Source organism: Felis catus, chromosome D3 (genome assembly GCF_018350175.1).
Source record: "Felis catus isolate Fca126 chromosome D3, F.catus_Fca126_mat1.0, whole genome shotgun sequence".
Lineage (NCBI taxonomy): Eukaryota > Metazoa > Chordata > Mammalia > Carnivora > Felidae > Felis > Felis catus.
In genome coordinates, this window is record NC_058379.1 from 28,215,146 (window position 1) to 28,243,073 (window position 27,928).

Sequence of the window (27,928 nt, forward strand, 5' to 3'; positions counted from 1 at the left end):
CACAAATACGAATTAGAATAAATAAGTGCTAAAGGTACATTCCTCTTTCTCCTTCCCTACCTCCCACTCCCAGTTTTAATGTATTAAATTATCCAAGGTTCTGCTGGCCTATCTTTTTTATTAATATTAATTTGGTCTCAGATCACTTTCTATAATGTGAGATCTTTTGACATGTTAATCTAATTTAATCTCTTTTGTTCCTTGAAAATAATTTTACATCAAGAATTTCAAATAAAAATGGGCAATGACTAAAACCTGGATTGCTTCCAAATGTTTGATTAGGTACCAACATGGGTTGCCCTAACCGGGCCTCCAACCAGAGGTTGGAGGAAGACTTGCTTGCAGGTGTCCCTTGTTCCATCCTGCCATTAGAAAAGAGCTTCTGTGTAGGACTTCTGGAGAATGTAGGGAGAAGTGAGGTTCTCTGAACCCTGTGTTGGGATTGTCAGCCCGAGCAGGGTCTCCTCTTGTACCAGGATTCCTGCTTGAAAACAGAGGATTCCATCTCTGGACAGAGTTCCTTGAACACTCAAGAGAGGATGCCCCCTTCAGGATGGTTGCTCCAGGGTCCACCCACATGTCATCAAGTCAAGAGAATAGATGATTGTCATGAAGACAAGAGCTGGACTATTGCCCAGACTGTCACCACTGATGATGGACAAGGTATTAAGAGGCATGAAGCACTGCTGTGACTTTCCTGACCCTCCACTTAAGGGGATCTCTCTTTCACTAGCTGAAATAGAAGCCCTCCTTGGTGGGTAGGCAGCCTCCATTTGCAGGATCACACTGGCTAATGTATCATTTGATGCATAATGAATATTAAAGTAAGGCACTGGCCTTGGGTTTTTGTCTTTCCTAAGCAACATCTACAGTGTATGCAATAAAACCACTCCTGGTGCTTTGCTGGAGCCACACTTCTTTTTGCCTGGGCTGCAGGTGGACTCTTTTGGTGGGCCTTCTGGTGATATAGAGGGGAGGGGTCACCTTGTCATTACTGCTGCCCCCTGGTCTGCAGCCCTCTCTGTCTTCAAGCTTGGTCTATGAGCCAGCTTGGCAGGACTCCTGGTAAAATTGCAGCATTCTGGCCCACCTTGAGAGTCTGACCCTGTCTCATTCCTGGGGTGGGTCCAGCAACTGCATTGTAAGAGGCTCCCCAGCGGATGACTAAGTTTTCCCAAGTTGGAGACCCACTGCATAGGTATTGCAGGACTACTCAGATTCACTAGCTTCTTTGCTTTTATTTCCTCTTGTGCACCTCTTTTGTTTACAAACTTTCCATGTCTTCCCATGTCTCAGAGTAAAGCCTTCATTCCTAATCAGACATACAAGCTGCCCCATACTTACTTATTAAGGCTTCTTCTCTGCCCCTTGTCACACGCAGCCTCCATGCCTTGGACCAGCCTGCCACTGTGCTGGAAACATCCTTCGCTAGCCTCCACTACTAGCCTGGGTTCCTTCAGGACATCATTGGGCTCCCTAGACCCCCGCCCAGCCAATACAGGTTATTTTGTGAGTTCACCCTCACCCTCAAGTGGACACTCAAGTGAAACTACTGTAGCCGCAGACATGGCAGCTTCCTCACATGGAGTTGATGCTCAGTATGTGCTTATGAAAATGAGCCCTATCTTTTGAGGCTTATGAAAATGAAACCGGCCTGCACCCCGTGGTTTCAGAAATAGGTAACGAAGTGCTACCTGGGTCGCCCGCCAGGCACCAGGCAGCTGTCATTCCTTTGGCCCCCAGGATGGACTACAGACTCTTACCCTCGGCCCCCCCGCCCCCCATCCCTTGGGCCTCATGGGCCCCGCCTTTCCACGTGCCACCGCCCCCGGGTGTTATTGGCTGTTCTGCCCTGATGTCTTGTTTATTAGCGCGTGACTAGGAGGTGGGTGAGGAGTTATCGTCATATCTCTGAGTTCATTGGTTCGTCAATCCGTCAATCATACGGTGCGGGCTTTCTTCAATTTTCATTGGCTAGCGAGTTCAGAGGAGGGATTCGGCAGTCGCCCGGTAATGGCGGATGGTGGCGCCTGGCGGGTAAGTGCTGGGGGCGCCCGGGAAGTGGGGGGAACCTCCTCGGACCTTGTGACCGGATTATCCGAGCCTTCTTCCAAGGAGGAGGCGGGATGGGCATCTGGGCGGGCAGCGCAGAGGCGTCCGGCTCAGGCGAGCTTCTCACTACAGCCGCCGCGCCCCTGCGAGACCTACAGCGCCGAATGGAAGCTCTGCCGCAGCGCGCGGCACTTCCTGCACCACTACTATGTCCACGGCGAGCGGCCAGCCTGCGAGCAGTGGCGGCGCGACCTGGCCAACTGCCGAGAGTGGGAGGAGCGCCGGAGCGCGGAGGCCCAGGTGTGCCAGGGAGCCAGGGGTGGCGCTGGGCCGAGGGGGTGTATTGCTGAAGCGTCCGAGTGCACGGATCACGCCCTTCCCACGTTCCAAGTCCTGAGACGCCGGAGAGGAGTACTCACTGGGTCCCTCCTCTTTTTGTGCTTCCTTTCTTTTGAGAAATACGAAAAATTAGCATATCATCGGGGCTTTCATACATTGAAGACAAAGGAGGAAAGTTTAGAGTTTGGAGGGAGAGAGTGTTAGTGTTCTTAGCAGGCCTGCGGAGAAGGGGATATTGGGGAGGCCTGAAAAACCAGAAACCAGCCTTAAGAACCTTCACCCAGACCCAGGCGGGCACATCTGAAGAACAGAAAGAAGGTCCAGGTGTTTGGAGCAGAAGGAGGGTGGGCTGTAGAGAGGTAGGGGGTGAGGCTGGAGAGGTACCAGGTGGTATCTGGTGGGCCTTAAAAAAGGGTTTAGATTCAAGTGTAAACGTGTGCTGGGAAGTATGACTTGATTTGTATCTTTAAAAGGTCAGTCTGACTGCCATGGTGGGAGAATGTATTATGGAGGGGCAAAGAGACCAATGAGGAGATAGTTCTAGTTTTCCATTCATTCAGCAGATACTTATCATGATGGGAGCTCTTAGAGATACAGGAGTGATGAAAACCGAGCCCCTGCCCTTCTGGCACCTTCCGTGCCTTAGAGCTGGTTTTGGTTGGGGAGATGGAGAGAAGCTTGAAGGTGCAGTGCTCATGGGAAAGGGGTGAGGGCCCAGCAGGACTGGGGACTGCTTCAGCATGGTTAAATGTATGTGATTATTGAAACAGACAAACAGATATGGAAACCAAGCTCCTGTATAAAAGAAAGTGATGACAAATCCATAAGTGGAAATCAAAAAATTTTAAACAATAGCTTATAGCCTATACAGGAAGAGGTTAATGACTTTTTTTTTCTTTTCTTTTTTTTTTTTTTTTAAGAGAGAACTCGTATATCAGTAAGAAAAATAGGGAGTTGCGTGGGTGGCTCAGTCAGTTAAGTGTCAGACTCCTGGTTTAGGCTCAGGTCATAATCTCATGGTGTGGGTTTGAGCCCCAAGTCATATTCTGTGCTGACAGTGTGGAGCCTGTTTTGGATACTCTCTTACCCCCTCTATCTACCCCTCCCCTGCTTGCTCTCCATCTCTCTCTCTCTCTAATTAAACAAACATTAAAAAAAAGATTAAATGGGGATTATTTCAGAATAGAAAAGTTTGGTAAAGGGCAGGAAGAAGGAATTCATTCAAAAAAATCAAATGGCCTGGGATACAAGGTCAGATGACCAGTGGTTTCTGCCCAGTGACACATCAGAAGTGTCTGTAAGGATGTGGAGAAGCAGGGGTACGTGTGCAAGTGTTTGTGGAGTGTTACGTGTTCTGATTATCCAACAATTCCATCTGATTATCCAAACGAATACCTTTTGACCCCCTAGTTTTACTTCTGAAAGTCCATCCTAGGGAAGTAATTGGGTAACAGTGCACAGTTAAAAGTTTAAAATATCCATTGCATCACTATTTGTGATAGCACAAAACCTGAAAGCATCCTAAATGCCACTAATAGACATTTAACCAAATAACTTCCTCCAAACAGTGGGGTATTACAGAGCCATTAAAAAGAATAAATAGCGAATCTATCTGGGCAGGGAAAGGAACCTGTAGTATATGGTTTAGTGAAAAACTGAGGAAGTACAATAGCCAGTAGATTATTCCATCATCAGGGAAATGTGTAGCATTAAAATTTAGTTCTAGGGGCGCCTGGGTGGCGCAGTCGGTTAAGCGTCCGACTTCAGCCAGGTCACGATCTCCCGGTCCGTGAGTTCGAGCCCCGCGTCGGGCTCTGGGCTGATGGCTCAGAGCCTGGAGCCTGTTTCCGATTCTGTGTCTCCCTCTCTCTCTGCCCCTCCCCCGTTCATGCTCTGTCTCTCTCTGTCCCAAAAATAAAAAAAATAAAAAAATTTAGTTCTAAAATTGTGTTGAGGAAGCTGTGAATTTCACCTCAGTTCCAGAAGTCTGGGAGTTTTTCATGTTCTTTGCATTGCTGATTGCTTTTTAAACAAGAACAAAAACATTGAGACAGTTGAGCTCTAGCAAAGACAATTAGAGAAGGTGAAATTATATGTGCAAAAAGGCTAGTAGAACACCTGTTGCCTACCAAGTGCACCTTTCATGGTGGTAAGGTACTGCCCTGTGTTTATTTGGCAGGGAGCAGGTGGGGGGAGGTTCGGGAGTGGCAGAGAAAAGCCTGCTGGTTGAGTGTCACCTATTGTCTTTCATCTAGATTCCTCCTTGCCTGTCTGGGGCTCCCTGCTCATGTGTCTCTTGCCTTACCCTCCCCACTCTAGCCACTCTTTCAGACTCTTGTTTCTCTTCTCAGCCCCATCCTGGTCTCAGGAGGTAAACCTGATTAGGTCGACTGAAAGCATCAAGCCCTGAGACCCAGGAGAAGACATTTTAAAATTTACTCAAATTATGGTGAACTGCACAATAGTTTTTCACAGTAGCTTGGGAGAAAGTATGATCTATATGTGTGTGTTCTAATACGGAACAATCGCCAAGGTTTATTAGGTGGAAGCAGCCAAGTTTGTCTGACTTGTGTTTGGGAGGGTGCTATGGAGGAGGGAGGTTCAAGGGCCATGTGAGCCAGAAGTGATTGGGGTCTCCTTTGCACAGCAGTCCCTCTGTGAGAGTGAGCGTGCGAGAGTCCAGGCTGCACGGAAACACACCCTCGTGTGGGCCCTGAGGCAGAGCCCTCCTGCAGACTGGCACCTCCCTCTGCCACAGGAGGAGAAAGACCAGTGACGAGCACTCCTGAATGGCTTCCCCTGATCTAAGTGGGGCTATCGCAGGACTGTAAGGACAGTGACTGGCCAAAAGAGTCTAGTCGGTCCCTGAGAGCTTCTACCGCCTAGAACACAGAGCCTGAGGTCTCCAGCCCTACTTGTGCACCCTTCACCTGCATTCAGAGTGAACTGAACCTGAACTGCACCTGCTGCTGCAATGCTCTGAAAGACAATTTCACCCACTGCACAGCTTCCAGGATGCCAGACACCACTGCAGATCCCAGTGAGCAGCCAGGTCAGGCTGGTTCGTGTTCCCCTCTTGGGGACAGCAGCATTCTCAGGTAAATTCTTGAGTGGTAGCCCTGACCCAAGTGGTCATGTAGGGGGATCAGAATGAGGTAGCTAAATGGTTGTGTTGTAGTGAATGCCTTTCCTGGTCCTGGATTTGGTGAAACTGCATTGCCAGCCCCTGGTGCTTACACAGAGCTACAGCCCACTCAGTTCCTCTGCGGACACAGGTGGGGTGTTTCTTCTCCTACGAGATAGGCCTCTTGAAGACTCTGGTTTTTAAGAAATGCACACAGGTACAGAATACACAAGCTTGCGTTAAAAGGGTTCACAGACTCTTGACTTAAGAAAGCCAAGCCCGAGACACAATGGAATTTTGGTCTCTTTCCTTCAGAATATCCCTTGGTCATTTTTAGAAAATGTAGATTATATCAAAAGCCATTTCACATATTTTATTCCAAACAAAAGCTGACCATTAAATCCACAATTTAATAGTTGAGATTGTTAGATTTAGCACCTGACATTGTTGTACTGGGAGAGTTTTGGGATTCTGTGTGCTTATACTCTTGTAGATGTTTTAAAAATATATGCATATGAACCAACAAGAACTCTAGTTCTTGAAGAGGTCTTTTTATTACTAATAATTTTGCATCTTGTGGCTGCATAGCAGGCCCCATTGTATGGTGCTGAGGGTGAGGCTGGCTGTGTGCCCAGCACTCCCTGCTCCTTCCTGGCCAGTGAGGCCCACCGCATTTTATTTATTTATTTATTTATGCTTATTTTATTTTTGAGAGAGAGAGACAGAGTGTGAGCAGGAGAGGAGCAGAGAGACGGGGAAACATAGAATCCGAAGCAGGTTCCAGGCTCTGAGCTGTCAGCACAGAGCCTGATGTGGGGCTCGAACCCACGAACTGTGAGATCATGACCTGAGCTGAAGTCGGACACTTAACCAACTGAGCCACCCAGGTGCCCCGGGCCCACCGCATTTTAGTACTTCTTCACGACTGGGCCCCAACCTGGCCAGAAAGGACATGTTTTAACACACTCTTTCGGGCAAAATAATCCCATCACTTCAGAAAGGCATACATTAAAGAAAACTTTGCCTTTTCATGTGCATTTTCTCCTTTGCTATGCCGAGTCCCTGTGACTGCATGTGCCTGTAAATGTTAGGGGATCTGCACGTAGGTCCTCAGTAGCCTTTCCTGAGTGTGTATGTACTTGTGAGTGGGGGGTGAGGGGAGAATGTGCACACAGGTCCCCAGTGGTCCTTCCTTGTGACTGTATACCTGGGAGTAGTGAGGGGTGTGCACATAGGTTCCAGTAGCCTCCCCCTGTATGTTTGTACCTGTGAGGTGAGGGGGGGAGTGGTGTGCACCTAGGACCCCAATAACCCCTTCCTGTGTGTGTATGTACCTGTTGAGTGGTGGGGATGTGTGTACACAGGTTCCCTATGGTTCCTCCCTGTGTGTGTGTCCCTGAGAGTGGTGTGGGTGTGCACATAGGAGCCCAGGAACAGTGGTGAGTATAAAGAGCCCATCCCAGAGTGGGGTGCCTTCACATCTGAGTCAACCATGGTATCTCTTTTGTGGTGTGGCTACTTTCTGGAGCATTTTAGGCCAAGAAGGAGAGGGAAGGCTGCTGGCGATCTACGGGCATCCTCTTCACTCGGAAACATAAGGGATTTTCCAATCTGCATATGATCCCTTGGGCTTCCTGGGGCAGGCCTGCAATAGCAGCCAGCAGTCCTGAAGGGCTCACCTCAAGGGATCCACACTCTACGTGCTTCTTTAGGGCCGGGGGCTGCCTGCCACTGACTGCTCTGTTAAGAAGTCTTATTCCTTCCCTGCTACTCAATGAGTTCCACGTTGACAAATAATCATCATTGCACAGAATGTTCCTACACCTGCTCCTGTGTTCACCCTTCACAACATCTGAGCACCTGCTACATGCCAGGAGGGCTCAGGCTCTAGGATTGCAGTCTTGAAATGGGCAAGTTACTTCAAAGAGATTGAGTTTAGGAGACAGACAAAACATTTAAACATCATTAAATAAGTCTAAAGTAATGTTGAGTGCTGTGAAGAAAATAGAGCAGGATCTCTTAAATTTCTTGCATGAAACCCATAATAAGGGTTTTATGATCTGTACATACTTTGTATACAGCATATATGGTTGAAACAAGTTTCACAAAACAATCCTTGTATAGTGTGTGGTACACTGACATTTTCAGTTCTGTGCCACTGAAAATAAACTGCTGCACATGTGGCAACTTGGGTGAAACTCAAGGAAACCATGCGAGTTAAATGGATACATATGATAGTTCCATTTATGTAACACTGGTGAGATGATGTAATTATAGATGGAGAATGGTTACTGCTGCCAAGGGTTAGGGATGGGCTGCTGCCAAGGGTTAGGGATGGGAAGAGGGATGTGGATGTGGCTATTAAGGGGCACACAAGGGCATTCTGTGGTAATGGAACCTTCACATATACAGAGCTGAATGTGTGATGACATTTTGTAGTGCTAGGCATACACACAGATGATTGCAGACATAGTAGGAAACCTAAATACACTCTAGGCTGTACTTATGTCAGTCTCTGGGTACTGACACTACTTGGTGTTTAAGATGTTGACACTTGAGACTGGGAGAACCACACACAGCCCCTCCCTGCATCCTTATTTCCAACCTCCTGTGAATCTGTAACTACTTCAAAATAAAAAGTTAAAACTGCTGGCCATGACCCCATGAATTGATTATATAACCTAATGGATGAAAACTGTTCGAAAAGCACTACTGCAAAGCATCTGCAGTGGGCAGGGAGGTGGGGAAGGCAACATCGGAGCCCAGACTTGGATTAAGAGGCTTGAGCCTTGTAGAGAAAGGGGCACACAGGCCACAAGGAATAAGTAAGTGCCATGTGCAGACCAGGGGAAGGTGGATGGGGGGCTGTAAGGTGTAATCAGGGTGGTCAGGAGCCAAATGCCTGACCTGGCTTGTACTTCACAGAGCCCTCTGGTTGCCTTGCAGAGGAGCTTGGCAGGGGCAAGGGGAATGCCCACATGGAGAGATGAGTTGGCTGCTGCAGTGGAACAGGCAAAAGTTGACAATGGCATGGACCTCAGAGGTAGCAATGAGGTGAAAAGTGGCTGGATTCGGTGACTGGCTCATAGGTAGAGCCAAAGAACTTAGAATCCTTAGGCAGGTTTTTCTCCGGTAAAAACATTTATCTAAGTAAACCAGAAGTGAACCACACACTAGGAAAACCTGAAGTCTTACTCAATTGTTTCCCCAGTTTATCAGCACTAAGGTAGTGAAGAACCCAAAGCTTTTCTGAGGTGGCTAGCAGGCCCTATTTGTTCACTTGACCTTCACTATTTATGGCCTGAATTGTGCCCCCTGCCCCATTCCTATGTTTAAGCTTTAACTCCAAGTATGTCTGAATGGGACTTTATAGATAAGATGCTGAAAGAGGTAATTAACTTAAAATGCGATCATTAAAGTAGGCTGTAATCCAATTTGGCTGGTATCCTTATTAAGAGAGGCACAGAAGGATGATGACCCTGTGAGGACACTGAGAAGGCAGCTCTGCAAACTAAAGGAGAGAGGTTTCAGGAGAAACCAATGCTGCCAACCCCTTTGATCTTGAGAGTTCTGGCCTCCAGAACAACTGATGTTCAAGCCTCTTGGTTTAGGGTACTTTGTTCTGGCAGCCCCAGCACATTAATACGTTCACTGTTCTAGACTAACAGCACTTGAATAAGAGGGGTGCCATGTGCTCGTAGGGGACACAGCAACTTTAGTGTGTCCCAGGCTTGCTCCAGTCTCTTCAGCCTCCCTTCCCATCCTAAAACCCAAAGCTGGCCCTGCCAAAGATACGAGGAAACCCAAATGCTCCATCTGCCCCAACGAGAAGGTTCTGCCTGTCTGCACAGGCGTGCGATACACAGTACAAAACCTGCATATCCTTCATTTCTCCTTGAGGTACTTTGTGCCTCTTGCTGGTGGTGTCTGCCCCACAGGATTGGAATCTTTTTACTCAAAGTCTTGGCCATTCATTCCCCAATACCAGACAAGGAAGGGTAGCATCTCTCACCCCCATCCATTCTCAGGTGAATTAATTTTGACTCTAACATAAAACAGACACTTGATTAAACATTTATTCACAACGTGCTTGAGTCCTGTTCTGGCTCTAAAGGCAGCCTGCAGCTCTACCTCTTAAACTCCACCTGTGTATACACCTTGGTGATGTCATGGTACCTGCCTTCAGGGGGCTGGTAGTTGGAGACTGGTGGCGTGTAATCTGGCCCTTCTTTTTCAAAGGGGAACAAATTGGGGTCCCGCTTGGTGGCCTCCGCATGTAGCTCTGGGGACAGGAGTTGCAGCTCCTGCAGAGCTTCCTGTTGGGCCTCAAGCATGGACTTGATGGCATCTCTCTCCATCTCATGCTCTCGATGCTTATACAGGGACCACTTCTTCAGAAGCAGAGCTCTCCGCTCACTCTCCTCAAAAGGAAGCTCCATGTGAGGCCGCTGTCTGGGAACACACAAATCCAAAGGTGTGAAGTTGGGGATCACCAGTGTCACTGGCCAGGCAGTCTGGGTGACTGCATATGACCCAGCCCTCCCCACTGCCAGAAACAGATGAGACTTTGAGAAAAACATGGAAGTTAGGGACAAAATAAAGAATGGAATGTTGGTGTAACAGCTGTAACTGATGCTGGAAGCCAGTGCTATTTGCTTTATGTGGACGCAAGAAACAGCGATGCTCTAAGAAAATTGGTAGCACTTCCTCTGCCCCAGGCTGAGACTACCTTTGGGGAGAGGTGACTTTTCAGTGAAGTGGTGTTATGAAAATGGACACCCAAATCCCAGGGAGTCAAGAGCCCAGATCAGCTCACTAGAGTACCAAAAAAGCACGTGCCATGTCCCGTAGGTATGGTAAAGTGCTACTTTATAAATGGTACACTTTTTACAAGGCAGCACACAACAAGCCTACACACAACACATGCCAACTATGAGCATTTGTATCATAAAGCTTGAGGCTAAGTGTTTTCTACCATCAAGATGGGGCAAGGGCTGCAGACCCAAGACCCAAGTCATCAGTCATATAGCTAAAACTCCTCTTACAAGAAAGCAACAATATGAACTGGCTTATCAAACAGTTATTCCGAGTTTCTTTCCCATTTCAGCCATTCAAGAGCACCACCAAAGAATGCTTTTGCCAACTGAGGTGCCTGCGTGGCTTAGTTGGCTGGGTGTCTGACTTCAGCTCAGGTCATGATCTCGTGGTTCGCCAGTTCAAGCCCTGCATCAGGCTCTCTCCTGTCAGCACAGAGCTGCTTGGATCCTCTGTGTGTCCCCCCCCGCCGCCCCCCCCCCCGCCCCCCCCGGCTTTTGTGCTCACTCGCTCTCTTGAAAATAAATATTTAGGGGTGCCTGGGTGGCGCAGTCGGTTAAGCGTCCGACTTCAGCCAGGTCACGATCTCGCGGTCTGTGAGTTCGAGCCCCGCGTCGGGCTCTGGGCTGATGGCTCAGAGCCTGGAGCCTGTTTCCGATTCTGTGTCTCCCTCTCTCTCTGCCCCTCCCCCGTTCATGCTCTGTCTCTCTCTGTCCCAAAAATAAATAAACGTTGAAAAAAAAAAAAAGAAAAGAAATATTTACAAAAGTAAAAAAGAATGCTTTTGCCAACTCCCACAAGACAGTCAAGGAGAAAAGGACTCAGACCAGGACCTAGTCACCCCACACCCACTCACCCCTTCCTGTCACAGGCATGAAATGCAGACAAAACTAGCCAAAGATGATGGAACTCTTTTTTGTCCTGAGAACCTCAACCCTAGAGGACCCTTACCTTGCTTTATCGAAGAGCTTCACAGGTGTTATAAAATCTTCAATGGGGATTAGCTCCTGGCTAGCTTTCTCCAGTCGTCTGATTCTCTTTTTCAAACGGTCCTTTGCTGCTTGGTCTTTTTTAGGATCTACCTTTTTCTTCTTTCTCAGAGGTTCCGCTCTAATGGAAAAGCAAACATTAGACATTTTCCTCTTCAGGCTCAGGAACATGCTGAGACATGGCACTAGGTGAAGTGCCCTGAACTTATACTGAGCTCTCCACTGGGGAAGGAACTATGCAGGGGTCTAACCTCACCAGTAGAGTGTGTAAGGGAGATGGCCTCCAATCCAGGATCCTTGTTGAGAACTGTGGGTACTGTTAAGCCAGGAAGGGCTAGAAAAACTTCATATGGCATCAGGATATAAATTAAAAGTACTCATCTTTAGTGTTGGGTTCAGGTGTGCCTTGGGGTTGCAATGGAAACTGAAAATACTAAACGGATGAATTAGAAAATCATTACGTTATAAATGGATTTGTGATTTTTTATTAAAAGTGATTTTAGTAAGACTAAGTATAATAAAAGTGACTGGCGTATCCCTATTTACTTTTCAGGATTTCTTAACAAATTTCCCCATCCTAGAGCATTGACAAAAGTCTGATGTACTCCTGAGAACATATATCCTCTGGTGATAATATACTACTAAAAATTAAATTCTCTAGCATCAAGACTGAGCTTTGTGAATCAAGTCCCTAGAAAGTATCCGGACTCCTAGGTGGGAAATCTAGTCCTCATGCCTCTCCCCACCTCTCCAGGGAACCAGAAATGGAAGGCCCATGGAGAAACAAGTCTATGCTGTGTCCTTTAAAACATACAAGAATCCCTCTAGAACTAATTTTTATTTAAACCACTTTTAAGTTAAATTTTTGTTTTGTGTTTACAGACAGCAGTGTTCCACATATAAAATGCTGAAAGACAGAAAAGCATCTGCCAAAATTTTACTGAGAAAATTTGCAGGAAATTAATTTTGCAAACAATGTCCAGTGGTCTCTTGCTTTCTTCTGTTCATATGCACATCAGTCTCCCGCTGACACCCCCAAAGAGGTCAGGCCCACGGTAGTTTACCTCATGGGAATGAGTTCCCAGAAGGAAAATAATGAAGCTCGCTGGTGGGTGTCTCTAATCTGTGTCTGCCAAGTTCCCAGAAGCCTGAAAGAGATAGGATATATAAATGTCTGATTCTCCCCACTGAACAGGAAAAAGGGAAAAAATTATGATACTCAAAATCTGGGGCCCTTGTAACTATTGGATGTGACGACGAGGTCAATGTGGGAGACTTCACCCCCCCCCCCCCCCCCCCCCAGTTCACACTAGAGAGCACTTGGGCAGGGTCCTTGGTTTTCCAACCACAGGAAGAGGCGCCAGCAGCTAGCTCCTCCCGAAGATAAAGTGGTCAACAGTGGTCAGGGAGGGAGCGCAGGCGAGGCACCCGCCCGAGACACTGCTGAGGTCCGCACTCACCAGCTCCCCGAGCGCAGAGCGCGGGCGGAAGCTCTCAGCGCTGCGACAGCCATGGCCCCTCTGGCAGCCGACCGGCTGCTTCCGGGCGCACACTCTTGGCTGTCCGTCCCGCCGTGCGCCGCGCAAAGGTCCGGCCTTCCCGTGGCTCCGCGTTCCCGCGTTCCGGCTGAGGAGGGCTGGATTGCACCTGGCCCGCCCCCGACGTGGCCCCGCCCCGCACGTCCCGACGGCGCGCGGGCAAGCTCTGAGCGCTTAGCGCCTCGCGTGACGTCTTCTTTTCCGCCTATGTTTGCGGCTGAGAGCCTTCCCCGGCTGAGGGCACGACCCCGCCAGTGGTTCCCCTAATTAGTCGGCCTGCGCCCCTGTGAGGGCCAAGACCCCACAGTGCAGCCGGAGTGGCCGAGAGGGCGTCCTTATGGGTCCAAGTGCCCCCGTCTGTGAAAACGGCCCCGATCTTCCATAAACGCGTTCGTCTCGGCATCCCCCTTACCCTTCCCGGGACTAGTTCGTTCTCCCGTTTTCGTCTGAGCCCGGGGCTGCGGCCCCTGCCGGCAACAACATCCCGGCTCTGGCACGTGGCCTGGCGCTTTCGAGATGCCCAATAAACGCGTGTTGATGAATGACGGAAGCTAGCTAATTAGTCGGACTCGGAACCAGCGAGGTAGAGAGCTGGAGAGAGGCCGTTCACGCCATCCTGACCCCTCCCGACTCCGGCGGCCCGGGCTGCAACTCAAGGCCCTGTTCGCCCGCCGCACTCCCAGCCGACCCCCTCGGCGGCAGCCGCGCCAGGGCGGGCCCCAAGCGCAGCCAGCCTGCTTTGCCCCTACCCAAGAAGGAGCCTGGCGGCCCCGTCTGCGCAGGGAGCGGTTTCCCGCCGGGGCGATTTGGCAGGTGCGCGCCGTGACTTCCGGCGTTGCCCGGGAGCCGCCGGAGGAGGAGCGGCGCAGGGGATGCGGCTGTGGCGGCGGCGGCGGCGGCCGAGCGCGGGGGGCGGCTGTGGCGGCGGAGGGGGGCGCGGGCCGGCGATGGCGCGGCGGCGCTGAGGGCGCTGGGCGGGCGGCGGCCGGAGGGCGGCGCGGGAGGAAGCAGCAGCGGTGGCTCCATGGCCCGGGCGCGCTGAGGGACACGGCTCTCGCCTCAGCCCAGCGGCGGCGGCGGCGGCGGCGGCGGCCGAACAATGAAGCTCCTGAAGCCGACCTGGGTCAACCACAATGGTGAGTGCGCGCAGTGGTCGCGGAAGGCCGAGCCTGGAGTGGGGTCGGGGTCTAGCGTAGGGTCAGAGCCGCGCACAGGCCGTGCCCGCCTCGCCCCCCGACGCGCCCGGTGCCCGGTACCCAAACCGCGGGGTTGGCGAGAGCGGACTTTGTCCTCGGCACGGGGAAGCCGGCGAGCTCGGGCACGTGCTCCGCTTGCCCTCAGCGAATCCGCCTTCACCCCTGGCACTTACACTGAGCCCTCGGTCGCCCACCCGTGGTCCGTGGAGGAGCCGCGGCCTGCCTCCGGGGAGCGGCCCTGGGCGCCAGCCAGCTCCTGCCACTCGTCTGCATCAGCCAGGATGTGCTCAAATGGTCCAGTGTCTGAAACTGGGGTCCAGTCCCCCTTGTGGCCTTTCAGTGGCAGGGTGAACACCTGAAATATGCGTATCTCTGCCCTGGTGAAGGGGCTGTTACTGCCAGGATCTGGTGACAGTGCCCCCATTTGGGGGACTGTGGCTCGGGCCCCAAGGTCCCACAGCTGAACGAACCACGTTTGTTCTGTACTGAGACATCAGGGTGACTTGGGTTGGAGCTCCTAAGGCGAGTGGTGATCTAGGAGAGGGCTTTCCTTAGCCCTGTGGCAGTGGCTCCAGAGCATACCCTTGGGGAACAGACTCTTTCAATCCTCTGGTTGCGTACAGATAAGCACCCAAAACTGGTAGCACAGTTTGTCATAGTTGTACTTCATTGGCACAACTGCTGCAGGAATTGGCCTTTGCTTCCCAGGGAGGTGAGGAGAAAGAGCCACCCCCCTCCCCAATCTCCCTGCTGATAGCACTGAAGCCCAAGGAGCACTTCTCCAGCCTAAGGCCTGAAGCCCTGATTCCAGGCTGTCTCTGCTGACAGGAAAAGGGTCACCCTGATTCTGTCTTGTTCCTCATTTCTGCTTTGCAATGCGACTAGAGGGAGCTAGTGTTTTCTTTGAGAGCAAGTAGAAGCCCCTTTTTTATACATGTGTAGCTTTTTAGTTTTGAACTTAATCCCAGGATGTTTTCTACTATTGCAACTGAACTGAACTGAAACTGTATGTCCTTACAGTCAGAAGTGCTCTTTCCTTCCATCTTCTTGTGTGACATCTTTCTCATTTTTCAGTGTCCCGATGAGGTCACCTTTTTTGTTGTTGTTCCCATTTCTCCTGTTGTATTCCACTTGATGTGCCCTGTCCCTGTGGGTTTACGTTTCATATTACTCACCCTCCAGCCCCAGCCCCAGCCCCAGGGCAGGGCCTCATTCTATATTCCCTGCTAAACTCAGCAGTACCTCCCACACAAAGGGTATGTGGTAAATATTGGGTACAAGAGGTATGCTGAGGTTTCCATAATTTACAAAGACATAATTAGGTTTACTGTGCATGAAAGCAAAAGTGGTGAACTTGAGTTTCATTTCTCCTGTGCTGATCTCCAAGAGCATTTCCTGATGTGTAGCATGTAGATCTTTCCCTGGAGAATTGGGCAAATGTTAGTTAATTATAAATTATGGTGCTTGTGAGTCAGGAAAGGAAACATTTTGTTCTGAACTAGTTTGGTGTGTAAGTGAAGATCTGAAGGAATTTTTATTTTAAAACGCTTTGTCTAGATCAATTTTTGTGTATGGTCTACCCCTCTTCAGTCTCTTTTACTTCTTGCCATATAATTTCTAACTTTGTGATAAACTCCTTTGTAAGACACAAGTTTTATGCTATGTAAGCATAAGTATGTCAAGATGCTTAAGCGATTAGGTACAAATGAGAGAGAGTCTGCAACCAGGCCAGCAGCCAAACATCCCAGCCTGGCAGAGTGGGCAGAGCAGTGGGCTCTGGCCTCTTGTTGCTATAGTCTCTCTCTCTCTCCATGGTCCTAGAATAGAACAGGATGATATCTGCTCTGCTTTCTTCGCAGTACAAATGTGATCTTTGGTAGCAAAGGTAGACACAAAAGGTAGACACAAAAAAAGGTAGAATATAAAGTGCTTTCGAAATCTAAGAGACAATAATAAATTAAGACTGGTGGGATAGGATATAACTTTCTTTTAAAATATCCTGAAATCAACCTCTGTCTCTTCAAGTGTTCAGAAGGACTGTCAGGGTAGATTACCACTATCTGAAGGACATGATAGTGATCTAGATCACTACTGAGCAGTCTTTTAAAGACTGGTGAATAGTAGTTGCTGCAGGGAACAGGGGCTGCTTAGCCAGAAGCCAGAGTTGTGGCTAGTGGCCAGTAAAATCACACTTACTTTGGATTAACAAACCCAAAAGACCGTGGTGCTTTGGAGAGTGCATCCTTGCGCTTTCTGCCTTCCTGATGCTGCATTCACGTCTCCTGACCCGTTCTGTGGCTTGAACATACTTTTTCTGGTGTCTGAGAGTCCAAAGAGGGAAGGAGCAGAGAGCCCAGCATATTACCTGTGGGGGCAGAATCCATTCACACATGGTGGAGAGGACAGCTAGAATAGAACAGGTTAAAGGCAAAGGAAGAAGTATCTGTTGGTGTGTAAGCATTCTTTTGGTCTCCATCTTCCTGGTTAATAATATTGGTAAGACCTTTCCTCTAAGCTAGGTTTCTCAACCTCAGCACTATTGACACTTTGGGTCACATAATTGTTGTGAGGACCATACTGTGTGTTGTAGGATGTTAATATCCCTGGCCTCAATCCATCGGATACCAGTACCACCCCCCACCCCCAAACACACACACTCAATTGTGACAACCAAAAATGTCTCCAGACATTGCTGGTATCCCCTGGTGGCCAGAATCATCCCCAGTTGAGAATCACTGCTTTAAAGTGACCAGTAAATTAATAAATCTTGAGGTGTGTCATATCACAGTGAAATGAGCCTTGAACATGGAATCAGACTGGATTCAAGATGCCATCATTTATTACCTGTAAATACTTAGGCTTGTGACTCCACTTGTAGGCCTTGGTAAAGTTGAGGAAATGTAAAGATTTGTTCCTGTTATTTCACCCTGTACTCAAATATGAAAGACTGTCTTAAATTAAGATATATAATAAAAGCTAATAATATTTATTACTTACGTAGGAGTTATGTACCAGCCACTGTTTATACCCGTTTTACTCTGTGTTCTTGGATATTGTATTCCATATATATTTAATTTTATTTTAGGCTTGGCCAGAATAAGGTTCATTTATAAGTTAGGTTAGTTTGTATTTTAGAAAATTTCATGGTAATTCATGGTTCTTGGGGTGCCTGGAGGGCTCAGTCAGTTAAGCATCCGCTTTTGATCTTGGCTCAGGTCGTGATCTCATGGTTCGTGGCATTGAGCCCTGGGTCTGGCTCTGCACAGACAGCATGGAGTCTGCTTGGGATTCTTTCTCTCCCTCTCTCTCTGCCCCTCCCTCCACATGTGCATGCTTTCTCTCTCTCAAAATAAATAAATAAACTTAAAAAGAAAAAAAAGAAATTCATGGTTCTTCCCATCCCTGGGCCTTTGTTCCTGAGAGTTTCTGGAATTTTTCACCCCTGAGCAGATAGCGTTCATGCTCAGCTCTTCAGGGAAGCCCATTCTAACCAGAAGGGCCAGGACTGAAAGAACTCTTGTCCTCCCTTGGCCTCTGGCTCACACTTTGATGGCATTGTTGTAAAAAGGCATTTGGCAAATTTTCAACACTGGGATAATTTGTCAGTTAATCACATTGCTTTATGGTGTATGTTTTTGCTTCTGCCCTTTAATTGGATTATTTTTCCCCCTACCCTATGTCCTTTCAGAAGGGATTTCAAGACATCTTCCTGAGACATATACTGCATCCGGGTGAAAATAAATAAGTCAGCTTGAAGGAGAAATGCAAGCAGGATAGTACAGTAATGAAGTCAGCAGCGGGTGTGGAAAGGCCCTGTGTGGTTGCTAGAGGGGCACTGCAGACTTATCTCTGAGAACAGCCTGGGAGGGACCCTAATGGTGATATTTTATGATTGCAGTGGTCGTTAAGATAAGCTTTGCAGTTTGTTTATGTCAGGGGTTCTCAAACAGGCCAATGTCTGGAAACACTTTTGGTTTTTACAACTGAAGTAGGGGTGCTACTGGCATCTAGTAGGTAGAGGGTGGGACTGCTGCTGAACACCCTACAGCATGCAGGACATTCCCCCATAGTAAAGAACCATCTGGCCCAAAATGTTAGTGGTCCTGAGATTGAGAAACCCTGCTCTACATAAGAACTTTGTTTTGTTTTGTTTTTTTAAATATGAGAGAGAGCACGCAAGTGGGGGAGAAGGGCAGAAGGGAGGAGAGAGAGAGAATCTTAAGCAGGCTCATGCTCAGCACGGAGCCTGATGCAGTGTTCGATCCTGTGACCCTGGGATCGTGACCTAAGCCAAAATCAGGAGTTAGTCACTCAACCAGCTGAGTTACCCAGGCACCCCTAGATAGAACATTTTTATTGTTATTTGCCTTTTTATGTATTTGTCTCATGGTTCCAACTAGATTATAAGTTTCATGAAGACGAGAATTTTATCTTTTATTTTGGAGTCAGATAGTCTTGTTCTTGAATCTCTGTGCTCTGCTGCTCACCAAATATGTGTTACAGAGGTTCTTTTAATTTCATTTCCTGACTTGTTAAATGAAGCCAATAACACCTGTCTCACCTGCTACCTATCAAGGCTCAGGAAACCCAAGCTCTCTCCATAACTCATTGAGTTATGCCTGAAGACAGTAGGTTGATTTAAAAAAAAGAACCAGAATACATTTGAAGAAGATTCAGAAGAAAACTGGGTGAGATTTTAACTTAGATAATATACATGTGGATCTTTCACTTATTTATGGATGAAACTTTGAGCCATTCTGGAGAGAAGATCCATGGTGATCAGAGGTAAATAAGGCTACCCCTGTATATGGAAGGCTGTGTAGTAGGTGGGAGAGAAGGACGTACAGACTACATTCTACGATGCAGGTGGTAACCAGGAGCTACACGAGTGAGCCACAATAGTGCTGGGGACGAGGGCCTTGTTTGTGGGTGAGCCTTGATGGGGTTGGATTGTGGTGGTGGAAAAGGCACTGCTGCTGTGGAAGTGTCAGAAGGAAAAGCCTGGGGAAGATTGAGAGCATTTTATGAAAGGGAGTAGATGAAACAAACAGATAGCAAGTGGTTCAGAACACCTCTGGCTTAAAGAAAACCCATTTGGGTCAAACCTTGCTGCTTTTGAAAGCCATACCTGTTTTGATGCATTAACTAACCTAGGATAGACCAAATCACAGGGAGGCTACCCTGGCTAGAGCTACTATAATGAGAGACAAACAAGAGGCAGCAAGCCCCATTTGAAGGCCAGGAAAAGACCTTCATAGGAGTGGTCTCCAGGTCTGCTGCATCATCCATCAGAAGGTCCTGCACAAGAGAGGCACTCAGTGAATTCATCCATTCAACAAATAATGAGTACAGATTGTGTGCCAGGGGCTAAGTGCTGGCAATGTAACAGTGAACCAAGCAGCATAGCAGGATCTTTTGAGGAGCAGCATGTGATGCATTTAGCCAGTGAGACTAGAAGGGCTATCTGCTGGGAGCGTCCTGTCTAAGCAGACAGGGAGAGGGAGGAGAGGAGCACATGGGGGAGACAGCAGACATCATAAACAAGCAGTTGCAGAGAACATTAGATGGGTGAGTGTGTGGAGAAACAGCCGACAGATGAGGAGCACTGTGGTAGGGTTGGAGGCTGGGAGAATTTTTTTTTTTTAAGTTCATTGATTTAATTTGAGAGACAGCACCAGCGGGCGAGGGCAGAGAGGGAGGGGGACAGGGGAAGAGAGAGGGAGAAAGAGAAAGAATCCTAAGTAGACTGCGCTGACAGTAGAGAACTCAGGGCTCGAACTCATGAGCTGTGAGATCATGACCTGAGCCAAAGTCAAGAGTGGGATGCTTAACTGAGCTAACCAGACACCCCAAGGGTGGGAGAATTTTAAGTAGGGTGCTTTGGGAAAGACTGAGTCCAAAGGTAACGTGAGCAGACTGTTGCAGGAAGCAGACTCTTAAGAGTGAGAGGCCTTGCATGCAGAATTATTAGCGGAGGGGCATCTGGGTGATTCAGTCGGTTAAGCGGTTAAGCGTCTGATTTTGGCTCAGGTCATGATCTTGCAGTTCATGGGTTCAGGCCCTGCATCAGGCTCTGTGCTGACGGCTCAGAGCCTGGAGCCTGCTTCGGATTCTGTGTCTCTCTCTCTGCTCATACTCTGTCTCTCAAAAATTCATAAATGTTAAAAACAATTAAAAAAAAAAAGAATTATAGGGGAGTGCTGGAAGCAGGACTGGACAGGGAGAAGGTGAGTTGAGATGCAAGTGCAACAAAAGCTGCAGCTGACCTTGTTAGCTCTGCAGCTAGTCCTTGTGAATTGTCCTGAATTGAGGTGAAGGGCCAGGTCTTTCCATTTCCATGTCCACAGTCATTGGGCACAGGCTGTCTTGAGGAGGGGACCTGACCTTGGTCAAAGCAGTTCTTCCACTGAGGTCAGGTCCCCTATGGAGAAGGTCTGAGCTGGGAGCTTTCACAGGCTGCCAACATTCCCATAGCTGGGGGCAGGTGCTTCATTCCTGGAGGGAGGGGGCCTAGCCAGGTACCACTACATCTGTGACAGGCCCGTTGGAGGTGAGGAAGGCTCCTCTGAGGGACGAGCATTACAGGCAGAGAGTACTTGCCTGGCAGGTTTGAGGAATAGTATGGATGTCTTGTGATTGGAGCTGCACATGGACAAGAGCACCAAGGAATGAGGCCGGAGAGAGCAATGGGCTGACTGGGAGGGCCTGGTGGCTGCTAGGCCTCAGTTCACAGTGCCTTGTGAGCAGAGGAGTAACATGGTCTGACTTGGGTCTTAGAAATCCCCCCTATTGCTGCACGGGGACTAGGATGGGTATTGGGGCAAGGGAGGAAGCTGAGAGACCCATTAAAAGGCAGTTGCAATGATCCAGGCAAGAGATGACTGTGGTTTGGACCAGGGTCATGATAAAGGAGTGATGATGGAGGCAATAGTGCTGGTGAGAAACAGCTGGATTCTATATGAGTATATATGTTTTTTGGTATAACTTACATACATTATTTTATAAAATTATAGTGAAATGTACAGACAGTTCGTATACAGACAATTGGATGAATTTCGGCAAATAAATACACTCTCTAACTCATTCCCAACTCAAGATACGGAACATTTGCACCTCCCTAGAAAGTTTGAGTTACAGATATATTGTGAAGATAGTCACCAGGGCACAATGTGGGATGTGAAATGGAATGACTCCCAGGTGAAGGGCAGGGTTGCTGTCCAGTGAGATCAGTAAGACTGTGAACAAGGCAAACAGAGAGGAAGAGCCAGGATTCAATTAGAGGAGGTAGACCAAATGAGGCCACCACACAGGGCCTTCCCCAGGTGCCCATTTAAGTAGCTTCTTTATCTTCTCCCTTTTGAAAACACTATAGAGTTCCATTCTAGAGCTGTTGTTAAGGAATAGGACAATATTTTGGCTAGTTGCCATATATAATTATACTAGGATAAATCTTATGGTGTATACGTGTTTCTAGATAATGAAGCATTTTGTGATTGGGTATTTTTAATTTGTAAAATTATTTTTTTTATCACAGTAATATCTGTTCCGTTTAGGAAAAAATAGAAAATGCAAAAAGGAAAACAAACATATTGCTAAAGCTTTTTAAATGGTCTTTGAGACTATTTGGAAAAAAATAACTGGGTGGCTTGGTGCTTTTTAAAAAAACACACACGTTTTATTTAGTGTACATAACACATTGCAAAAATGTCTGCATTCTTTAAAATCTTAGCTAAATCCCTGATACCATAGCAAATTCAGTATTTTTATTGTGTAGCCTCCCTTCAGATCTTGCATTGCACATATAACTGGAGTAATTAAAATGTTGCTCTGCATTTTCTACTTAAATATTATTGTAGGTTTGTTATTTATATTTTACTTTCTTTTAAATGAAGATATAATTAACATGGCGTTAATGTTTCAGGTGTACAATGTAATGATTCCATGTTTGTATATATAGCAAAATGATAACCATAATAAGTCTAGTTAACATCCATCACCATACGTAATTACAGAATTTTTGTCTTGCAAAGAGAACTTTTAAGATAGTAAATCTTTCAAGTATGGGATACAGTATTATCAACTGTAGTGTTATTTTCTTAATCGTTAAAGCTACGTTTTCCTTCCTGTGGGAACATTGTTTTTAATTGCTTTTAATTTTCTAATGGAACTGTATAGAAGAGATTATTATGTTTAAAGAAATCCATTTGCAGATAACTTTTAAGGAATTTATCTATTCTGCAAAAATAGAGGAGAAAAGAGTATGAAGAAATAGATAATGACTGTTACCAAAGCTTCCTTGATTATGTATTGGCAAACAGTACTGGAGAAGTCAATGATATACCTGTCACTTTCTTCTTTAGTTTGTGGCAAATACACACACACACACACACACACACACACACACACACACACACGGTTACATGATTTCTACAGCTTCCTTCCTGTGCTGTTTTGAATCTCTCAGCCACCTGATACCTATGAGATGTCATTGTGGTAGTGCTTACTTAAGGAGACTGGAGGAGAAGTTTTTGTGGTTGAAAGCAGTAGAGGTAACAGCAGCAGATGGCTTTGTGAGCCAGCCAAGACTGTACTTCCACTTGCAGGTGTTTGGTGACATCTGAGTCCCCACTTCAGGAGATGAGGAGCCTGCTTTTCACGATTGGGATGCTAGTGATACTGAAAGTGTTTTTTGAATTTTGGGCCTCTGCTGTAGGCTTTCTCCAGCCATTAACAAGTATTTATTGAGTGCCTACTGTGTGCCAAGCTACAGCTCTAGGTACCATGGTGACTCTGTGACTGAAACAGACAAAAATTGCTGACCTCTTGGAGTTTACATTCTGGTGGTTGGGGTGGACAAACATGCAATAAAGGAAATTATACAGTATATAAAAAGTTGTTAAGAAAAAAAAATAGATGAGAATTGGGAGTGGTTGTGCCAAGTTGAGGAGTAATACTTTCAACTAGGGTGGTTAGAGCAGGACTCAGTGAGAGGGCAACAGTGAGCAAAGACTAAAAAAAGGTGAGAAAGGATTGTGTGTGTGTCTGGGAAAAGAGCTTCCAGCTGAGGAAGGAACCAGTGCAGGGTGCTGAGTGGAAGCGCACCTTCACAGTCTAGCAACAGAGGGGAGGCCTTGGCTCTGGGCCAGTGACTGGTGAGGAGGCAAAAGATGAGGCCAGAAAAGTCGTGGGGCTGGTGGGGCCGTTGTGCTGGGCCTGTTGGTTCCCCTGTCCCAGGCATAGTCTTAGCCAGTGGGTAGATGACAGGTAGAGTAGGTTTGAGCCGGAAGATCAGGAGTTCTGTTGTAGAGAAGATGAAGATGAGATGTCTGTAGACAGCTGGATAGAGGAGCTAGCTGCACATTAGAGCGCTTAGGTGCAGAGAGATATTTGGTTGTAGATGTAAAAGTGTGTATTATCACCTGCAGAAGGAATCAGTTTTATTTATAACCACTTATGTTTTGATATTTTCCTTTTACTTTTATATTACTACATACATACACGCACATATTTAAAAACAGACCATATATATGTGTGTATTTATTTATTATTGAGATAGTTGTAGATTCTCACACAAATGAAATAATACTAGGAGATTCTTTGTACACTTTGCCCAGTTTCTCCCACTGGTAACATTTTGTAAAACAACAGTATAATATCACATTGACATTGATATTGACACAATCCATCTCTTATTCAGACTTTTCTACTTGTATTTGTATTCATTGGGAGCAGGGGGCGGGGGGCACATTAGTTCTATACAGTTTTTCACCTATGTGGGTTCATGTATCCACTACCATAGTAGACACTGAGCAGTTCTATTCCCCAGGAAAGCCATTTGGTCCAGGACTCTTATTTGTTGGGAGATTTTTGATAACTGATTTATTTTCTTCACTAGTTATGGGTGTGTTCAAATTTTCTATTTCTTCCTGTTTGAGTTTTGGTAATGTGTGGGTGTTTAGGAATTTGTCCATTTCTTCCAGGTTGTCCAGTTTGTTGGCATATAATTTTTCATAGCATTCCCTGATAATTGCTTGTATTTCTGAGGGATTGGTTGTAATAAATCCATTTTCATTCGTGATTTTATCTGTTTGGGTCCTCTCTCTTTTTGAGAAGCCTGGCTAGAGGTTTATCAGTTTTGTTTGTTTTTTCAAAAAAACCCGAACTCTTAGTTTCGTTGATCTGGTTTTTTTTTGTTGTTTTTTTTTTTTGGATTCTATATTCATTTCTGCTCTGATCTTTATTATTTCTCTTCTTCTGCTGGGTTTGGGGTTTCTTTGCTGTTCTTCTTCTTGTTCCTTTAGGTGTGCTGTTAGATTTTGTATTTGGGGTTTTTCTCGTTTCTTGAGATAGGCCTAGATTGCAATGTATTTTCCTCCTAGGACTGCCTTTGCTGCATCCCAAAGGGTTTGGATTGTTGTATTTTCATTTTCATTTGTTTCCATATATTTTTTAATTTCTTCTTTGATTGCCTGATTGGCCCATTCGTTCTTTAGTAGGATGTTCTTTAACCTCCATGCATTTGGAGGTTTTCCAAACCTTTTCCTGTGGTTGATTTCAAGTTTCATAGCAGTGTGATCTGAAAGTGTGCATAGTATGATCTCAATTCTTGTCTATTTATTGAGGGCTGTTTTGTGGCACAGTATGTGATATATCTTGGAGAATGTTCCAGGTGCACTCGAGAAGAAAGTATATTCTTGCTGCTTTAGGATGAAAAGTTCTAAATATATCTGTCAAGTCCATCTGGTCCAGTGTATCATTCAGGGCCATTGTTTCTTTATTGATTTTCTGTCTAGATGATCCGTCCATTGTTGTAAGTGGAGTATTAAAGTCCCCTGCAATTACCACATTCTTAACAATAAGATTGCTTATGTTTGTGATTAATTCTTTTATATATTTGGGTGCTTCCGAATTTGGTGCATAGACATTTATAATTGTTAGCTCTTCCTGATGGATAGACCTCGTAATTATTATGTAATGCCCTTCTTCATCTCTTGTTACAGCCTTTAATTTAAAGTCTAGTTTGTCTGATATAAGTATGGCTACTCCAGCTTTGTTTTGGCTTCCAGTAGCATGATAAATAGTTCTGCATCCCCTTACTTTGAATCTGAAGGTGTCCTCGGGTCTAAAATGGTATCTTATAGACAGCAAATAGATGGGTCTTGTTTTTTTTTTTTTTTGTCCATTCTGATACACTGTGTCTTTTGATTGGAGCATTTAGTCCATTTACATTAAGTGTTATTATTGAAAGATAGGGGTTTAGAGTCATTGTGTTATCTGTAGGTTTCATGCTTGTACTGATGTCTCTGGTATTTGTGGTCCTTGCAACATTTCACTCACAGAGTCCCCCTCAGGATCTCTTGTAGGGCTGGTTTAGTGGTGATGAATTCCTTCAGTTTTTGTTTGGGAAAACCTTTATCTCTCCTTCTATTCTGAATGATAGGCTTGCTGAATAAAGGATTCTTGGCTGCATATTTTTCTTGTTCATCACATTGAAGATTTCCTGTCATTCTTTTCTGGCCTGCCAAGTTTCAGTAGATAGGTCTGCTACTACCCTTATGTGTCTACCTTTGTATGGTAAGCCCCATTTATCCCTAACTGCTTTCAGAATTCTCTCTTTATCCTTGTATTTTGCCAGTTTCACTCTGATATGTTGTGCAGAAGATCGATTCAAGTTACGTCTGAGAGGAGCTCTCTGTGCCTCTTGGATTTCAGTATTTGTTTCCTTCCCCAAATTGGGGAAGTTCTCAGCTGTGATTTGTTAAAGTACACCTTCAGCCCCTTTCTCTCTCTCTCTCCTTCTCCTGGAATTCCTATGATACGGATATTGTTCTGTTTGATTGAGTCAGTTCTCTAATTCTCCCCTTGTGATCCAGGATTGTTTTTGTCTCTCTCTCTTTTTTTATTTTAATTTTTATGTTTACTTATTTCTGAGACCGAGAGAGACAGAGGATGAGCGGGGGAGGGGCAGAGAGAGAGGGAGACACAGAATCTGAAGCAGGCTCCAGGCTCTGAGCTGTCAGCACAGAGCCCGACACGGGCTCGAACTCATGAACCGTTTGATCATGACCTGAGCCGAAGTCGGTCACCCAACCGACTGAGCCATCCAGGCACCCCTCTCTTTTTTTTTTTTAAATGTTTATTTACTCTTGAAGGAGAGAGATAGAACGTGAGTGGGGGAGGGGCAGAGAGAGAGGGAGACACAGAATCTGAAGCAGGCTCCAGGCTCTGAGCTGTCAGCACAGAGCCCGATGCGGGGCTCGAACTCACAATGTGTGAGATCATGACCTGAGTGAAGTTGGTTGCCCAGCCGACTGAGCCACCCAGGCGTCCCTGTCTCTCTTTTTTTCGGCTTCCTCTTTTTCCATAATTTTATCTTCTAATTCACTTATTCTCCCCTCTGCCTCTTCAGTCCATGTTGTGGCCACCTCCATTTTATTTTGCACCTCATTTATAGCATTTTTTATTTCATCATTACCATTTTTTAGTTCCTTGATCTCTGCAGCAATAGATTCTCTGCTGTGTTCTATGCTTTTTTCAAGTCCAGCAATTAATCTTATGACCATTATTCTAAATTCTTGTTCAGTTATATTGCTTGTATCTGTTTTGATCAGTTCATTAGCTGTCATTTCTTCCTGGAATTTCTTTTGAGGAGAATTCTTCCATTTTGTCATTTTGGCTAGTTTTCTGTCCCTTACGTGTTTTAAAAGCTTGTTATGTGCTCTACCCCTGCGAGCACTGCTATATTAAAGGGGGGGTCATACACTGTCCAGGGCCTCGCCCTTCAGAAGGTGTTTTTTGGAGAGTTACTTGCTCTCTGTTGTTGTGACTTTGGTTATTTTATTTCCCTACTTGTAGTGGTGTTTTGGACCCTCCACCAGGTGTGCTTTGATTTGTTCCTTGGAGTAGCCCTATGGCCCGTCAGGTTGTCCTGGTGTATCCCTGGTAGCGACTCAGTCTCTTTTCCTCCCAGCCTCTTGGGGTTCAAAGTCCTTTGGCTTCAACCCTTCTTTGAGAGACGTGGGAAGTTTGGATCCCCCTACTTCTCTGCCATGTTGGTCCCTCCCTCAATACTGAGCAGTTCTAATTAATACTTGTTATAACCCTCCCATGCCCCTGTACATTACAGACAGGTAGGTAGGTAGATGGGTAAAGTTATACAAATATATAGATACATAGATTGATTTGGTTTGGTTTGGTTTTAATTAGCATTTTTCTAAGTTGTGGTAAAATACACATAACCAAATTTACCATCTTAACCATCTTTCAAGTGTGTAATTCAGTACTGTTATGTGTGTTCACAGTATTGAGTAACCAAGCTCCAGAACTTTTTCATCTTGCCAAACTAAAACTATATACCCATTAAGCAACAACTCCCCATTCTCTGTCCCCCAGCCCCTGGCAACCATCTTTCTGTCTTTATAAATTTGACTGCTTTAGAGACCTCATATAAGGGGCATCATACATTATTTGTGTTTCTGTGACTAGCTTATGTTAATTACCATAATATTTGCAAGGTTCATCCACTTTGTAGAATGCGTTAGAATCTCTTAAGGCTGAATAATATTCCATTGTATATATGCACCACAGTTTGCTTATCCATTCACCCATCACTGGACACTTACACTGCTTCTACTTCTTAGCTATTGTGAATATTGCTATTATGAACATGGGTGTACAGTATCTCCTCAAGACCGTGCTTTCAATTCTTTTGGATAAATACCCAGAAGTAGAATTGCTGGATCATGGGTAATCCTATTTTTAATTTTTTAAGGAATGTCCATACTGTCTTAAAAGCAGATGTCCCATTTTACACTCCCACCAGCAATGCACAGGATTCCAATTTCTACACATCTCCACCAGCACTTGTTACTTTCT

At 46.2% G+C, this 27,928-nt stretch overlaps 2 protein-coding genes across 5 annotated transcripts in view; one reads left to right on the forward strand and one right to left on the reverse strand.

Annotated features, from left to right (window-relative positions):
- The first annotated feature begins 1,875 nt into the window (after positions 1-1,875).
- The window catches only part of HIRA (histone cell cycle regulator), a 105,984-nt gene continuing 79,931 nt past the window's right edge, over positions 1,876-27,928 (forward strand). For 2 of the 3 annotated variants that reach the window (XM_023241668.2, XM_019814902.3), the window contains exons 1-2: positions 1,876-2,037; positions 2,185-2,352. In XM_023241668.2, the coding sequence (XP_023097436.2) occupies positions 2,217-2,352 (136 nt within the window). In that variant the 5' untranslated portion in view covers positions 1,876-2,037; positions 2,185-2,216. Of the gene's footprint in view, positions 2,038-2,184; positions 2,353-13,858; positions 13,994-27,928 lie in introns of those variants that run through there. The other variant, XM_023241669.2, reaches the window with a different exon arrangement.
- Positions 9,574-12,935, reverse strand: MRPL40 (mitochondrial ribosomal protein L40). 2 transcript variants are annotated; one of them, XM_003994936.6, is made up of 4 exons: positions 12,780-12,935; positions 12,384-12,467; positions 11,282-11,440; positions 9,574-9,967 (listed from the first exon to the last, which is right to left on the reverse strand). In XM_003994936.6, the coding sequence occupies exons 1-4, from the start codon at positions 12,830-12,832 to the stop codon at positions 9,643-9,645; spliced, it is 621 nt and encodes a 206-aa protein (XP_003994985.3). In that variant the 5' UTR covers positions 12,833-12,935; the 3' UTR covers positions 9,574-9,642. The 2 variants fall into 2 exon arrangements, with proteins under 2 accessions (XP_003994985.3, XP_044897783.1); XM_045041848.1 differs by lacking the exon at positions 12,780-12,935 and adding an exon at positions 12,666-12,686.

What these genes read in the sequence shown, in the direction of transcription:
- MRPL40 (XM_003994936.6), bottom strand. Translation starts at nt 12,832, where the DNA reads ATGGCTGTCGCAGCGCTGAGAGCTTCCGCCCGCGCTCTGCGCTCGGGG. An exon ending in TGGGAACTCATTCCCATGAG is followed by an intron (nt 11,441 to 12,383) that starts GTAAACTACCGT and finishes CTTTTCCATTAG; the next exon opens with AGCGGAACCTCTGAGAAAGA. An exon ending in AAGCTCTTCGATAAAGCAAG is followed by an intron (nt 9,968 to 11,281) that starts GTAAGGGTCCTC and finishes GTGTGTTCCCAG; the next exon opens with ACAGCGGCCTCACATGGAGC.